General features: G+C 43.1%; 1 protein-coding gene across 1 annotated transcript; it reads left to right on the top strand.

Moving 5' to 3' along the window:
- Nucleotides 1–9,805: 9,805 nt before the first annotated feature.
- GPR150 (G protein-coupled receptor 150) lies at nucleotides 9,806–11,960 on the top strand. Its single transcript, XM_030926758.1, has one exon. The coding sequence runs from the start codon at nucleotides 10,102–10,104 to the stop codon at nucleotides 11,404–11,406; it is 1,305 nt and encodes a 434-aa protein (XP_030782618.1). The 5' UTR covers nucleotides 9,806–10,101; the 3' UTR covers nucleotides 11,407–11,960.
- The last annotated feature ends 2,648 nt before the right edge of the window (nucleotides 11,961–14,608 follow it).

The raw sequence follows: 14,608 nt of genomic DNA, 5'->3' as shown, positions 1-14,608 counted from the left end.
AGAAAAACAACACATTTGGGCTGTAGCAGGGTGGGGAGTAAAAGGGAGTAGCCCTTTTTTTTCCTTTTTTTTTTTTGAGACGGAGTCTTGCTGTGTCACCCAGGCTGGAGTGCAGTGGTGCCATCTCAGCTCACTGCAACCTCCAACTCCTGGGTTCAAGCGATTCTCCTGCCTCAGCCTCCAAATAGCTGGGACTACAGGCATGTGCCACCAAACCCAGCTAATTTTTGTATTTTTATTAGAGATGAGGTTTCACCATGTTAGCCAGACTGGTCTTGAACCCCTGACCTCAGGCAATCTGCCAGCCCCGGCCTCCCAAAGTGCTGGGATTACAGGCATGAGCCATGAGCCTAGCCAAGGGAGTAGTTTTCTTAATAAAGCAAAGCCTTCTAGAAACAGTAAACTATAGCAAAATCTTGCACAAAAGAGCTAACAAATAGACTCTATGCCCCTTTGTTTTATCTTTTTAAAATCGACACATATTAATAGTACCTATTGGCCGGGTGCAGTGGCTCATGCCTGTAATCCTAGCACTTTGAGAGGCCAAGGCTGGCGGATCACCTGAGGTCAGGAGTTTGAGACCAGCCTGACCAAACCTCTCCATGTCTTAGTAGAGACATGGAGAAACCCTGTCTCTACTAAAAATACAAAATTAGCCGGTGTGGTGGCACATGCCTGTAGTCCTAGCTACTCAGGAAGCTGAACCAGGAGAATTGCTTGAACTCAGGAGGCCGAGGTTGCGGTGAGCCGAAATTGCACCGTTGCACTCCAGCCTGGGCACAAGAGCGAAATAAATAAATTAAATTTATTTATTATAAATAAATAAATTTATTTATTTATCCATCTCAAAATAAATAAATTAACTAAATAAATAATTATACCTATTTATGGACTACAGTATACCTCCATACATGTATACAAGGTGTAATGATCAAATCAGGGTAATTAGCATACCAAGTACCTCAAACATTGATCATTTCTTTGTGTACATTCAAAATCTGTTCTTCTAGCTATTTGAAAATTATAATAAATTATTGTTAATTACAGTCACTCCATAGTACTATAGAACACTAGAATGTATTCCTCCTACCCTGCTGTACTTTCGTATTCGTTAACAATCTTTAGTTATTCCTCTGTCTCCTTACCCGCCCCACCTCTAGTAACCACTATTCTACTCTCTACCTCCATGAGATCAATGCTTTTTTTAGCTTCTACTTATGAGTGAGAACATGCAGCATTTATCTTTCTGTGCCTGGCTCATTGCACTTAACTTAATGTTCTTCAGTCTCATCCATGTTGCTGCAGATGATAGAATGTCATTCTTTTTACGGCTAAATAGTATTCCATTGTGTATATATACCAAATTTGCTTTATCCATTCGTCTGTTGATGGACACAGGTTGATTCCATACCTTGGCTATCGTGAATAGTGCTGCAGTAAACATGGGGTGCATGTATCCCTTTGATGTACTGATTTCCTTTCCTTTGGATATCCACCTACTAGTGGAGTTGCTGGATCACATCATAGTTCTATTTTTAGTTTTTTGAGGCACCATTTTACTGTTTTCCATAATGGCTGAACTAATTTACGTTCCCACCAACAGTGTAAGAGTTCCCCATCTTCCTCATCCTTGCTAGCATTTGTTATTTTTTGTCCTTTTGATAATAACCATTCTAATTGGAGTGAGGTTACACCTCATTGTGATTTTATCTTTTTCTATTGAGAAAAAGGCTAGATACTAAATATTTTAGTTTTTGTGAGCCATACGGTCTCTTTCACAACTACTCATTTCTACCACTGAAGTGTGAAAGCAAGCAAGACAATATGTAAACAAATGAGCATGGCTATGTTCCAATAGAACTTTGTTTCCAAAAATGCAGGATTTGACTTGTGGGCCATCATTTGCTCAATGCTGGGCTAGAACGGTTCACAACTTCACTGCAAATTGGAATCACCTGAGGATGTTTAAAAAATTTTATTGCCTGGCTCCTACCCAAGGCTGCAGGAGTTTTAAAGCTTCCCAGCCTGTAATCCCAGAACTGTGGGAGGCTGAGGCAGTTAGATCACCTGAGGTCAGGAGTTCAAGACCAGCCTGGCCAACATGGTGAAACCACGTCTCTACTAAAAATACAAAAATTAGCTGGGCATGGTGGCCCGTGCCTGTAATCCCAGCTACTTGGGAGACTGAGGCAGGAGAATTGCTTGAACCAGGAGGCAGAGGTTGCAGTGAGCTGAGATCACACCACTGCACTCCAGCCTGGGTGACAGAGCAAGACTCTGTCAAAAAAAAAAAAAAGCTTCCCAGGTGATTCTAATGTGCAGCAAAATCCGGGAATCACCAGTCTGGGACCTTGTTATTCAAACTACTATCCTCAGAAAAGAAGCATCCGTATCAACTAGGAGCCTTATCTGCTTTTGTTTTTGTTTTTGGTTTTTAAATGGATTTTGTATTCTTTGTACTGTTTGTGGTTTTTCAACTTATTAGACCCAGAAGATCCTCATAAAAACTACTAGAATAGATGCAATTTGTTAAATAGCTGCATATACAAAAATCAACGGCCAGGCGTGGTGTCTCATGCCTATAATCCCAGCATTTTGGGAGGCTGAGGCAGATGGATCACCTGAGCTCAACAGTTCAAGACCAGCCTGGCCAACATTGTGAAAACCCATCTCTACTAAAAATACAAAAAATTAGGTGGGTGTGGTGGTGGGTGCCTATAATCCCAGCTACTTGGGAGGCTGAGGCAGGAGAATCATTTGAACTCAAGAGGCAGAGGTTGCAGTGAGCTGAGATCGCACCATTGCACTCCAGCCTAAGCAATAAGAGTGAGACTCCATCTCAAAAAAAAAATTCAACATATATCTATAAAAGGAATCACTAGGTAAAAACAGAAATTAGAGAAAATATTACATTCATGTTATCCTATACATATGTATTTATTTGTTTATTTACTTATTTATTTATTTTTGATACAGGGTCTTACTTTGTCACCCAGGTTTGGAGTGCAGTGGTGTGAACATGGCTCGCTCACTTCAGTCTCAACCTCCTGGGCTCAAGTGATCCTCCTGCCTCAGCCCCCTGAGTGGCTGGGACCACAGGTGTGCATCACCATGTCCGGCTAATTTTTAAGTTTTTCTGTAGACATGAGAGTCTCACCATGTTGGTCAGGCTGGAAAATAAATTTTAATGAGAGGTATACAAACCTAGATTTTAAAAACTATAAATGTCTATTGAAGTATATAAACAAAATATGAATATGCAATGACAGCATGTTCTTGGATGTGAAGATCTAATCTGTAAATATCTCTTCCCCAAAATTAATGTATAAATTTTGTGCAATTCTGATTTTATTCCAGAAAATAGATATTTTTGTTCGATTTTTTTAAAATTGAATGAAATGGTCTTATAGTATTTATGGAAAAATGAATGTCTGAAATAAGTAATAAAATTATGGGAAATGATATCAAGGTGGGATTAATATTACTGGCTACTAAAACATACTATAAACCACTGAATCAAACTAAGAACTTGGTAATGAGGGGCCATGAAGCAAAAAAGAGACAACTCAACACAAACAAGGTAGAAGAAACTCATGTGGAAAACAGACCTTCTAGACCCGTTAGAGCTATTATCCCCCTTCTACATTGGCCATACGCATTTGTGTGTGTATACATATATATTGTTTATATTTATGTATGTATTATTTACAATTATGTATATTAAGCTTTCATTAGGTAGAATTTTTACCACCAAAATTTTTTTTGGAGACAGGGTCTCGCTCTGTCACCCAGGCTAGAATGCAGTGGTGCAATCATAGCTCACTGCAGCCTTCCATCTCCCAGGCTCAAGCAGTCCTTCCACCTTAACCTCCAAAGTAGCCAGGACTATCAGTGTGAGCCACCATGCCTGACTAATTTTTTTATTTTTTAGAGACGGGGTCTCCCTATGTTGTCCAAGCTTGTCTCAAACTCCAGGACTCAAGCAATCCTCCTGTCTCAGCCTCCCAAAGTGCTCAGACTACAGGTATGAGGCATAGAACCTGGCTTGACCCAATTTTTAAAAAATTTTAACATTAAAAAGCCAAGTCTTAAATAATTATTGGGTCAAAAAATTATAATTATATGCTATTTTTAAAAGTAATAAAAACGAGAAAATTTAGATCAGTCATTTAGGATAGCATGGTTACAGACAAAAATAAGAACATTTAGAAAAATATATGATACAACCAAAACTATGCTCAGAATAATATTCTTAGCCTTAAACTTTTTATTATTAAAGGAAATTTAAAAACTGTTCAATGTTAAAAGTTAGAAAAAAATCCATAAATTTTGTAATATTTATGGTGAAGTTTTGATATCCTTAAATAATGGTTTGAGATCTGTATTTCCACTTAGCATAGACAAAGATGCAAAGGAATACTGCTCCCATGTTAACAACAACCACAAAAAGAAAAAAATAAAGCCAGAAAATCTACAAAATCAAAACTTTTCTTGAGCCTATCAGAGAAAGAAGATTGCCAAGCAACAGGTGAACTGAATTCAAAAAGGTGGCAAGCACCTCCAAGGACAGGTGAGACCTTTGACAGAACACAGGAGGAAAAATTTGCAGGCAAAAAAGGGGGCAAAAAAGCAATTGATACTTTGACATATACTTAAAGGCCAAATGTATGTGAAAATAACAGCAGAAACTCCGGGAACCCCCCACATATGGTGTGCCCACTGACTAACCAGCTTTCTTTCACGGACTCAACATGGTACTTAACGAGAAAGATAAGGACAGAGCAGAAGACCTGATGGAGCTCCCTTAGTGGGATGGGTGTACAGACAGAGAGTGGCTGCCTCTTGAGGACAAGCACAAAACCCAGGACTTTTTGTCATACAAAGTAAAACACATCTGCCACTGGGGCATATCAGAAAACCCTCTCACCCCCAGTCCTCAGCAAAAGGTCAACTGTCACTGGGGAGGGGTAGATTACAGCAAAAGCTATCGCTGCTGGGGAAGATGGAGAAACCTAATCATGCCCAGAATCTTCGTTACAAAGCAAAGGTTTCTCACAAAAGGGACAAGACCAGGAAATTTGCTCTTGGAAGTTAAGAGACAGAATTCAGCTGCCATAGAGGGAAGGGACAGGATTATGGAGAAACTCCCACGCTTGAGGCTCAGGCCCCCAGGGCCTACGTAAGATGAACAAACAAAAAGATAAGAATTACATCATTACAAAGATGAGCAAAATGTATCAAACACTATGCAAACTAGAAGACAACGGGGCAACTTCTTTCAAGTACTGAAAGAAAAACTCATCCTAGAATCCTATATCCCCAGCAAAATGTTTTCATCTATGAGGATGACAAACACTGATGATGCTCATATTGTTTGGTGGCTATGGGGAAAAAAGACACATACATTGCTTGCATCCCTTGTCGAGGATAACTCAGTACTATATGTTAAAACGCTTTAAAAATGCACATGCTCGGCCTCAGCAATTCCAATGACAGGATTTTATCATAAGGGAATAATTGAATGTGTGTGCTAGGATGTAGGTGAAGAGATGTTCTTCACAGAATTATTTATAAAGTGAAAATGAGAAAACCTTTGTCTAAGAATAGGGGGCTATTTAAATAATAGTAATCCATTCAACATTAAACAGATAATTATATCATATTTTCACTGACATGGGAAGTGATCCAAATACAATCTTAGGTGACATGAAAGCAGGATATAAAATGTTGTATGCAGTGTAATCTACTTCTGTAATATATAGATCTAGTCATTATAGTCTGAAGTATATATCACTGAGCATTAACAACAGTTTTCTCTGAGCAGTATGTTGTGTTTTTTTTGTATGTGAATATGTATTGTCTAACTTTTCTGCAATTAATATGTACTGCTTATTTAATTTAAAACTACTGAATTTTCAAAACATATACGTCAAGCCTAATATCATCTATATTGAGACAAAGTGGCATTATGTGCCCCTGAAATGATACACTAATAACAGTATTACCTATGTAATGTTCCTGCCAGAAAAGTCAAATCTAAATTTAATTATGTGGAAACAAACACAATTTTAAGGATATTCTGCTAAACATGTGTCATGGACTCTTCAAATGTCAGCATCCCAAAAAGAAAGACAGGCTGGGAGACTATTTAGGTAAAGGCCACTAAATAAGTATTACAATTAAATACAATTCATTATCTTTGATTATGCCTGGCACATTAGATAAAAATAAACCCATAGAAAAACACATTTTTGTAAAATCGGCTGGAAAAAAGAGAAGAATAATAAGCTTCTAGAAAGGAAAAAACAGGCCGGGCGCGGTGGCTCACGCCTATAATCTCAGCACTTTGGGAGGCCGAGGCGGGCGGATCACAAGGTCAGGAGATCCAGACCACGGTGAAACCCGTCTCTACTAAAAACACAAAAAATTAGCCGGGCGCGGTGGCAGGCGCCTGTAGTCCCAGCTACTCAGGAGGCTGAGGCAGGAGAATGGCGTGAACCCGGGAGGCGGAGCTTGCAGTGAGCTGAGATCGGGCCACTGCACTCCAGCCTGGGCGATAGAGCGAGACTCCGTCTCAAAAAAAAAAAAAAAAGAAAAAAGAAAGAAAGAAAGGAAAAAACAATGATCATATCTAAGCAAAACATGAATCAGATGGCTTCAGTCTTCTCCACAAAAACGCTTAGAAGCCAGAAGGGAATGGAGCAATGCCTTCAAAATTCAGAAGGAAAAGATTTTCAAAAATAGGATTCTAAACCCAACCAAATAATGAGTTAGGCAATAGGATAGAATAAAGACATTTTCAGGCATGTAGGATCCCAAATAGTTACCCTCTCTCAAGAAGTCACTGAAAGATGCTTTCTTCCCAAGCAAGAAAATAAACCAGGAAAGAAAAAAAAATCCATTTAATTAGAAAATAAAAGAACCAGCATGAGATAAAGGAATCCCTAGGACGATGCTGATGTGAGATGCCAGGATGACCACTGGCCTAGAGGGCAACATGTCCAGGCAGAATCTGCATGACTCAAAAAATGAGTACAATGAGGTCTCTTACCACTTAGTTCTCAGGCTTTGTACAACCTTGTAAACCTTATGAAATATTAGATGATGTGTTCTACCAAAAAGGAAGAAATCAAGGAAAAAGACCAGAGATCCAAGAAACAGGAACTGCAACCCAAGAGAAAGGCAAAAAGTTTCAATAATGACAACAAATGCAGGTCCGCAGATGGTAGTTCCTGCAGTAAACCTTGGGAGAAATTAGCCCAGATAAGAGAAAAATGAAAGTCTCTGGTAAAGAGGTTTCTGGGGAAAAAAACTGGAGCTGCTATATTACGTTATGAAACTGACCTTGTAGAAATTGTATGGGGGGCTATTTGAGGGTACAGGAAGAATTAGCTATGATAACAATGAAAAGTAAGAAAAGGCAATTATTAACTTTAAAAATAACAAAAAATTATATTCACAATATACAACACTCAACTGTGAATATTTTTATTTCATAATAATATAAACACCAAATATAAGTCTAACCCAAAATTACAGTATTGTTCTAATGGTATGGGAAATGGAAACAGTAGTGACAGAGGTGTAAGAAGTAAGTCTTTATCTAGTAAGAAGTTAACAGATAATATATCAATTTGTTAAATCAATAGATAGCATTACACAAATATTATTTACTATTATGAATTAAGTCAATGCCAGAAGAAAGAACAAATAGAGTCTAAATCGGTTCCCACTAGAAAGAGGAGATAAAGAAGTGGAGATGTGTGGAACAGGAAACTCTTTATTAGCCTTCTAGTTCTATTTGACTTTCAAAACTCTGTGCATGTATAATTTTAATAAGAATTAGTTTAGGCCAGGCCCAGTGGCTCATGCCTACAATCCCAACACTTTGGGAGGCTGAGGTGGGCGGATTCTTGAGCCTAGGAGTTTAAAACTAGCCTGGGCAACATAACGAAACCTAGCCTCTACAAAAATTACAAAACTTAGCTAGGTGTGGTGGTGTGTGCCTGTAGTCCCAGCAACTTGGGAGGCTGAGGTGAGAGAATCACCTGAGCGCAGGAAGTCGAGGCTGCAGGTGAGCTATGATCACGCCACTTCACTCCAGCCTGGGCAACCCTGAGTGAGACCCTGTCTCAAAAAAGAAAAAAAAATAACTAGTTGAAAATCAATGTTTTATCAGATCTTACTAAAGTTAAGTTCTGTGAAATGTAATTTCACTGTAGTCATTTTGAAATGCTAATATACAGGAGCATTTCAACAAAATTGAGACAAATGATAGACTATCTTTGGACACTGAAATGATATTGGCTAGGAAAATCACTGCATGATGAGCATTGCTCAGAGAAGTCTCCCTGGAAGAAGTGCATTATAAACTGGGATGATGTGTGTGCATAGAAAAAGGCTTTGGGCAAAAACTTCTAAAGGGAGAGTATGAAAATCAAATCAGATTTTCCAAGGCTATCACTGTAGCTCTTTCTTAAATGTCCCACCAGGAACACTTATTCCTATGTCTCCACAGAGCTTCCTTGGGCTCTTCTGGACGATACTGGCATAGTGTAAAAGGAATTTTTTCTTAAGTGATGAATTTATAGTCAAGGCAGGAATTTATGCTCAAAGTTATCTGAAAAGCATCATATATCCACTAATTCATCAACTCAACACATACCCACTGATAACTAAAACATGTCAGACCAGAGCAAGGCACCACAAAGATGATGATGAAAATAAGGTTTCTGGCCAAAGGACAACAGCTCGGGAAATGGGATTCCTACAGCAGCTGGCAGGACTATCATGGAACCCACCAAATCTTCCTATGCCATGAATCTTAGAGTTCCAAATGTTTCCTCAGCCTAGGAATGTGAACCCCAGAAAACGCTCATACCTCCCTGGCCCCCAGGCCAGGAAGTACAGGAAATTCTACTTTCACCATGATTAATGTGGAGGGTGCATAAAAAGACAAATTGATGCTTGCAACAGGGAAATTAAAATGTGTTTGTGAGGAGGCAGGGCTAAAATGAAAGCAACAACATTTAATCTAAACCATTTCCTGTGACTTGGATTTCTTTTTTTAAAAAATTGGCCGCCTTATCACTTTCTTAGTCACCTTTTCTCTAGGCTTATTGGAGGCGTAGCCTCTCCTAGCAACTTCCCATCTGCTGGAAAACAGAATCAAGAGAATGAGGAGTGTGATGACGCATCCTTCACTGGATGAAAATATTAGGGGAAAAGCAATAAATTCACTATCATTTGCATAAAACCTATTAATGCCCTCTTCAGACTAATGAAATGAATTTTACATCACCAAGAAAGCAGCTGTGACCCACTGCTCCTAGTAATGAGAAGTATTTAGAACGATCTGCAAACCACTGCCATTCCTAAAAGCAGCATCATTGACTTTAGTACTCTCTAATTAAAATACTTTCATTCTTGGACAGAGAAGACACATCTTGATCAAAATTCAGCTAACAGGTCTCCTCTTTGCTCAAAACGCTGTTAGGTTTCTTGTGTTCCTGTTTTTCTCATGCTCATGCAGATCCATGGCATTTCAAACCTTTAAAATCAAAACTAATGTCTTTTCTATTTTTTTCCTACTGGCAATCACATTGGAGTGGTGGGGGCGTGTGGTACAATCTCAGTCAAGAGGTCCTCTCTCATGTGGGTGCTGGGATAACATTGGCGGTATACAATGATCAAGCAAAGCGACCTTCTGTCCTGCTGTGTTCTACACGTAAGTAGAGAACGGATGAGGTTCTCAGAGCCCAGGGGTCCGCGGCTTCCGCGAGGGTAGCGTCGGGGGCGCTGCAGAGATTAGCAAAGTATCCGCCGGGAATGGGAGGGAAGACGCGGAGAAGGTGGAGAATAGGAATCATGTGTGTTCCTCGAGTGTACAACCCACATTTGAGTGACAAATGACGAGGACAATCGACAAAAACAACTAAGCGCAAAGCCGCCCGAATCCATCTCCCTCTCTGTGCGGGTGCCTTTTCAACTAACTTTGGGAACTCGTAGACCTAGCGTCGCTCGCCGCGCCGCCTCGCCTCCACTTCGGTTTCCCGCGTCCTGCCCGCCCTCTTCGGTGCCTCCTCTTCCTCCGGGGCAAGGATGGAGGATCTCTTTAGCCCCTCAATTCTGCCGCCGGCGCCCAACCTCTCCGTGCCCATCTTGCTCGGCTGGGGTCTCAACCTGACCTTGGGGCAGGGAGCCCCCGCCTCTGGGCCGCCCAGCCGCCGCGTCCGCCTGGTGTTCCTGGGGATCATCCTGGTGGTGGCGGTGGCAGGCAACACCACAGTGCTGTGCCGCCTGTGCGGCGGCGGCGGGCCCTGGGCGGGCCCCAAGCGTCGCAAGATGGACTTCCTACTGGTGCAGCTGGCCCTGGCGGACCTGTACGCGTGTGGGGGCACGGCGCTGTCGCAGCTGGCCTGGGAACTGCTGGGCGAGCCCCGCGCGGCCACGGGCGACCTTGCGTGCCGCTTCCTGCAGCTGCTGCAGGCATCCGGGCGGGGTGCCTCTGCCCACCTCGTGGTGCTCATCGCCCTCGAGCGCCAGCGCGCAGTACGTCGTCCGCAGGGCCGGCCGCTGCCCGCGCGGGCCCTCGCCGCCCTGGGCTGGCTGCTGGCGCTGCTGCTGGCGCTGCCCCCGGCCTTCGTGGTGCGCGGGGACTCCCCCTCGCCTCTGCCGCCACCGCCGCCGCCACCATCCTCGCAGCCCGGAGCGCCCCCGGCCGCCCGCGCCTGGCCCGGGCAGCGTCGCTGCCGCGGGATCTTCGCGCCCCTGCCGCGCTGGCACCTGCAGGTCTACGCGTTCTACGAGGCCGTCGCGGGCTTCGCCGCGCCTGTCACGGTCCTGGGCGTAGCTTGCGGCCACCTACTCTCCGTCTGGTGGCGGCGCCGGCCGCAGGCCCCTGCGGCTGCAGCGCCCTGGTCGGCGAGTCCAGGCCGAGCCCCTGCACCCAGCGCGCTGCCCCGCGCCAAGGTGCAGAGCCTGAAGATGAGCCTGCTGCTGGCGCTGCTGTTCGTGGGCTGCGAGCTGCCCTACTTTGCAGCCCGGCTGGCGGCCGCGTGGTCGTCCGGGCCCGCGGGAGACTGGGAGGGAGAGGGCCTGTCGGCTGCGCTGCGCGTCGTGGGGATGGCCAACAGCGCTCTCAATCCCTTCGTCTACCTCTTCTTCCAGGCTGGCGACTGCCAGCTGCGGCGACGGCTGCGGAGGCGCCTGGGCTCTCTCTGCTGCGCGCCACAGGGAGGCGCGGAGGACGAGGAGGGGCCCAGGGGCCACCAAGCACTCTACCGCCAACGCTGGCCCCACCCTCATTATCACCATGCTCGGCGGGAACCGCTGGACGAGGGCGGCTTGCGCCCACCCCCTCCGCGCCCCAGACCCCTGCCCTGCTCCTGCGAAAGCGCCTTCTAGGTGCCCAGTGGTCAGAGACGGGTCATCTGTCGCTGAGGCGCAACCTCCAGGGAACTCGAGGCCTGCCAGGGTCTGTCCAGATCACAAGGAGCAGGAGAGTCTGTGAGAGAGTGACACTGAGTTGTCCCCTTCCTCCACTCTCCTATTCCGTTCTCATGTTTACATTTCCCTACGCTCTTCCAGTTTCTCTTCTTCCCTACAGTTCCTCTCATATCTCCCCATTTGGAGACAGTGAGACACTGGGAAGTTGTAAAAATAAAAAGTTATTTTTGCGGTTTTCTTTCACGCATTTATAGTGCTCTGGATACGACCATTTATTTTTGCTAAATTACCAAACTTTCAGTATTTGCTGTGTTATCATCTGCATTTACTTATTTTGAATCGTGCTTAAATCAAATGTACCTTCGGCACCTGCAAGTTTGCCTTTTCTTTCCAGGACGAAAATCCCCACATTGCTCTCCCTGGGGAGTCTGAGAATTATACCAGTGCTGTCAGAAATGTAATCATGCTGTCATTTCAGAGCCACAGAGTATTTGTAAAATAAAAACCTTCCCCACGGAGCAATTGGGACTTTTTTTTTTTTTTTTTTTTTAACATGGTAATGTGTTTTCTCAGAAGAAAATCACTGTGGCCTTTATTTCCAGTCTAGTTTTCACTTCAACAGAAGCTGAGGTTGTAGGAAGGAAACATAAAAGCTTGACTTCGTGTCTTTCAAATATACTTGGTTTCTGTTGGAAATCGTCCCTGTGCCCCCAGCAGCCTCTAAAGGTGTAATGCTGTGCCCAGATGTAGCCTCTCCATACAAAGTCCCCAGCAAACCAGAGAAAGGAAGCTTCAAGGTGATGCATATGGGTGGGGCTCAATGTCCCAGATGGAGCCTCAAAGAGATTTGCAGCTAGGAAGGAAGTCTAAACCTCAGAATGCTGCATGCATATATAAAACTCCCTTGTTTAAAAAAATGAATTCAATGCCTATTGGTGTAAATAGCTGAGAACAAGGTCAAGGAGTGGATTTGATCAGTAACCTCTTCCTCTCAACTGTTCTTGATTCTAGACAGAAGTGGCAGCACTTATGAACAATATATCCATGTGTTTATCAGTGACTTTTATATGAGGATCTAAAGCTTTCCATTACAGTGTTTCTTGTTCATGCACAAATGCAGGCCTAAGATGCAGAAAGGAGAAATGATTGTTTAAAGCTCTTTGTAGCGCCAAGGCTCTCTGAGGGCTGTTTTGTTCACTAATATATTCCAAGTGCTTAAACAATGCTTGACATGTAGTAGGCTGTCAGTATATATTTGTTGAATAATTCATCATATGAGTTAGAGATAGAACAGATAAAAGATATACAAAAGAAAATCTTTACTAAGCTTGGTTTACCTTCCTCCAAAATTTTAACAACATATGTTACAGAGTTGTAGCTTTTCCTTCCTCTCTTTGCTCCTCCTTACCCTGTTGAGGATGCAATGGTCTGCAAAATACCAGGAATAAATCAGCCAAAGAGAGGATACAGTTGTTTTCATGAACCCAAGTCTAGATTATAGCATTATTTATTCATTAATAAACATTTATTACCTGCTTATTTTGTGCCAGTTAATAAGCTAAGCATTGGAGATGCTGAGATGAAAAAGGCACATTTTTCCCTCAAAGACGTTATAGTCAAATGTAGGAAATGATCTGACAATTACATAGCAGTGTCACCTGTGTTATAACAGGGGCATCCAGTCAGGGTGCCAGAAGCACTGAAGAGGAGAATCTGACAATCTTGGGGGACTATGAAGGGACATTAGGAAAGACTCGCCAAAAGAAGCTGGTTTGGGGGTGACCCTTCAGGTCAGGAAACATGTTCTAGGCAATGGGAATAGCACTGCAAAGCATAGGGGAGACAGAACATAGCAGAGTCAAGTAATGACAATAGCTTTAGGGTGCCTTTGGGGCCTGACCTAATGAGATATGTGGTCAGAGAAATTCAGCCTGGACCCAGTGAAGACAGGTCTGTGTGCCAAGCCAAGAAAGCAAAAAGTAGCCTTTGAAGAATTTAATCGGTTATAATTTGACCAAATTTGAATTTTAGAAAGGTCATCTCAATGATGCCATGAAGGATCACCAAATGGAACGGTAGGGGGAATTCTAGATGCAGAAATCAAGGAGAATCTCAGAGAGTCTTCAAAATATGATTCCTAATGTTGGACCACTTCGAATGCTCTCAACGGAGATAATAAATTTAAAGCAGCTGAGACACGTTTTCTGTTTTCTGCAGTTAAGACTACCCTAACAGAAAAGCTGACTCAGCTGACTTCAATTTATTATTTCACATGACAAGAAGTCTGGAGGTAGGGCTGTGCCAGCGTTGGTTAAGTAAGTAGCTCAACTTCATAATCAAGGGCTGTGATGGTTAATTTTATGTGTCAACTTGACTGGGTTCAGGGATGCTCAGATAGCTGGTAAAACATCATTTCTGGGTGTGCCTGTGAGGGTGTTTCCAGAAGTAATTAACATTCAAATCAGAAGACTGAGTGAAGAAGATCAATCCTCACCAGGGGCGGCAAGCATAATCCCATCTGTTGAGGGCCCACTCAAACAGAACAAAAAGACAGAGGAAAGGTGAATCCTCTCTCTCTCTTCTTGGGCTGCGACACCCATCTTCTCTTTTCCTTGGACAGTTCACTCCTGTTCTTGGGCCTTCAAACTCCAGGATTTATACCAGCAGCACAAACCTCCACAGCCCCCATTCTCAGGCCTTCAGACTCAGACTAAACTTCACCACCAGCTTTCCTGGTTCTCCAGCTTGCAGACAGTATATGGTAGGACCTCTCAGCCTTCATGGTCACATGAGCCAATTCCCATAATACATCTCCCCTTATATATCTATTTAAATGCTATTGGTTCTGTTTTTCTGGAGCAGCCTCACTCATACAAGGGCTCAGATCCTTTTCCTCTTTCCAGTTTGCCATCTTGAGTGGCGGACTTGACACTCAGGCCAGTTCCCCTTGAGGTCACAAAATGGCTGCTGCAATTCCAGGCATCACATTCAAATGTAGCAATGTCCAGAAGAAGAAGGATTTCTCTTTTTTGTACCCTTTATAGAAATGAAACAACATGTCTCAGAAGTCCCCAATAGACTCTCCTAAATGGTTCATTTGCCAGAAGTATATCACATGTCCATATTTAGACCTATCATTGCAAGAGAAATGGAGCCACCA

This window comes from Rhinopithecus roxellana, chromosome 3, assembly GCF_007565055.1.
Source record: "Rhinopithecus roxellana isolate Shanxi Qingling chromosome 3, ASM756505v1, whole genome shotgun sequence".
Taxonomy (NCBI): Eukaryota; Metazoa; Chordata; class Mammalia; order Primates; family Cercopithecidae; genus Rhinopithecus; species Rhinopithecus roxellana.
Note: the sequence above shows the minus strand (reverse complement) of the source record. Positions and strands in the feature narration are given on the sequence as shown.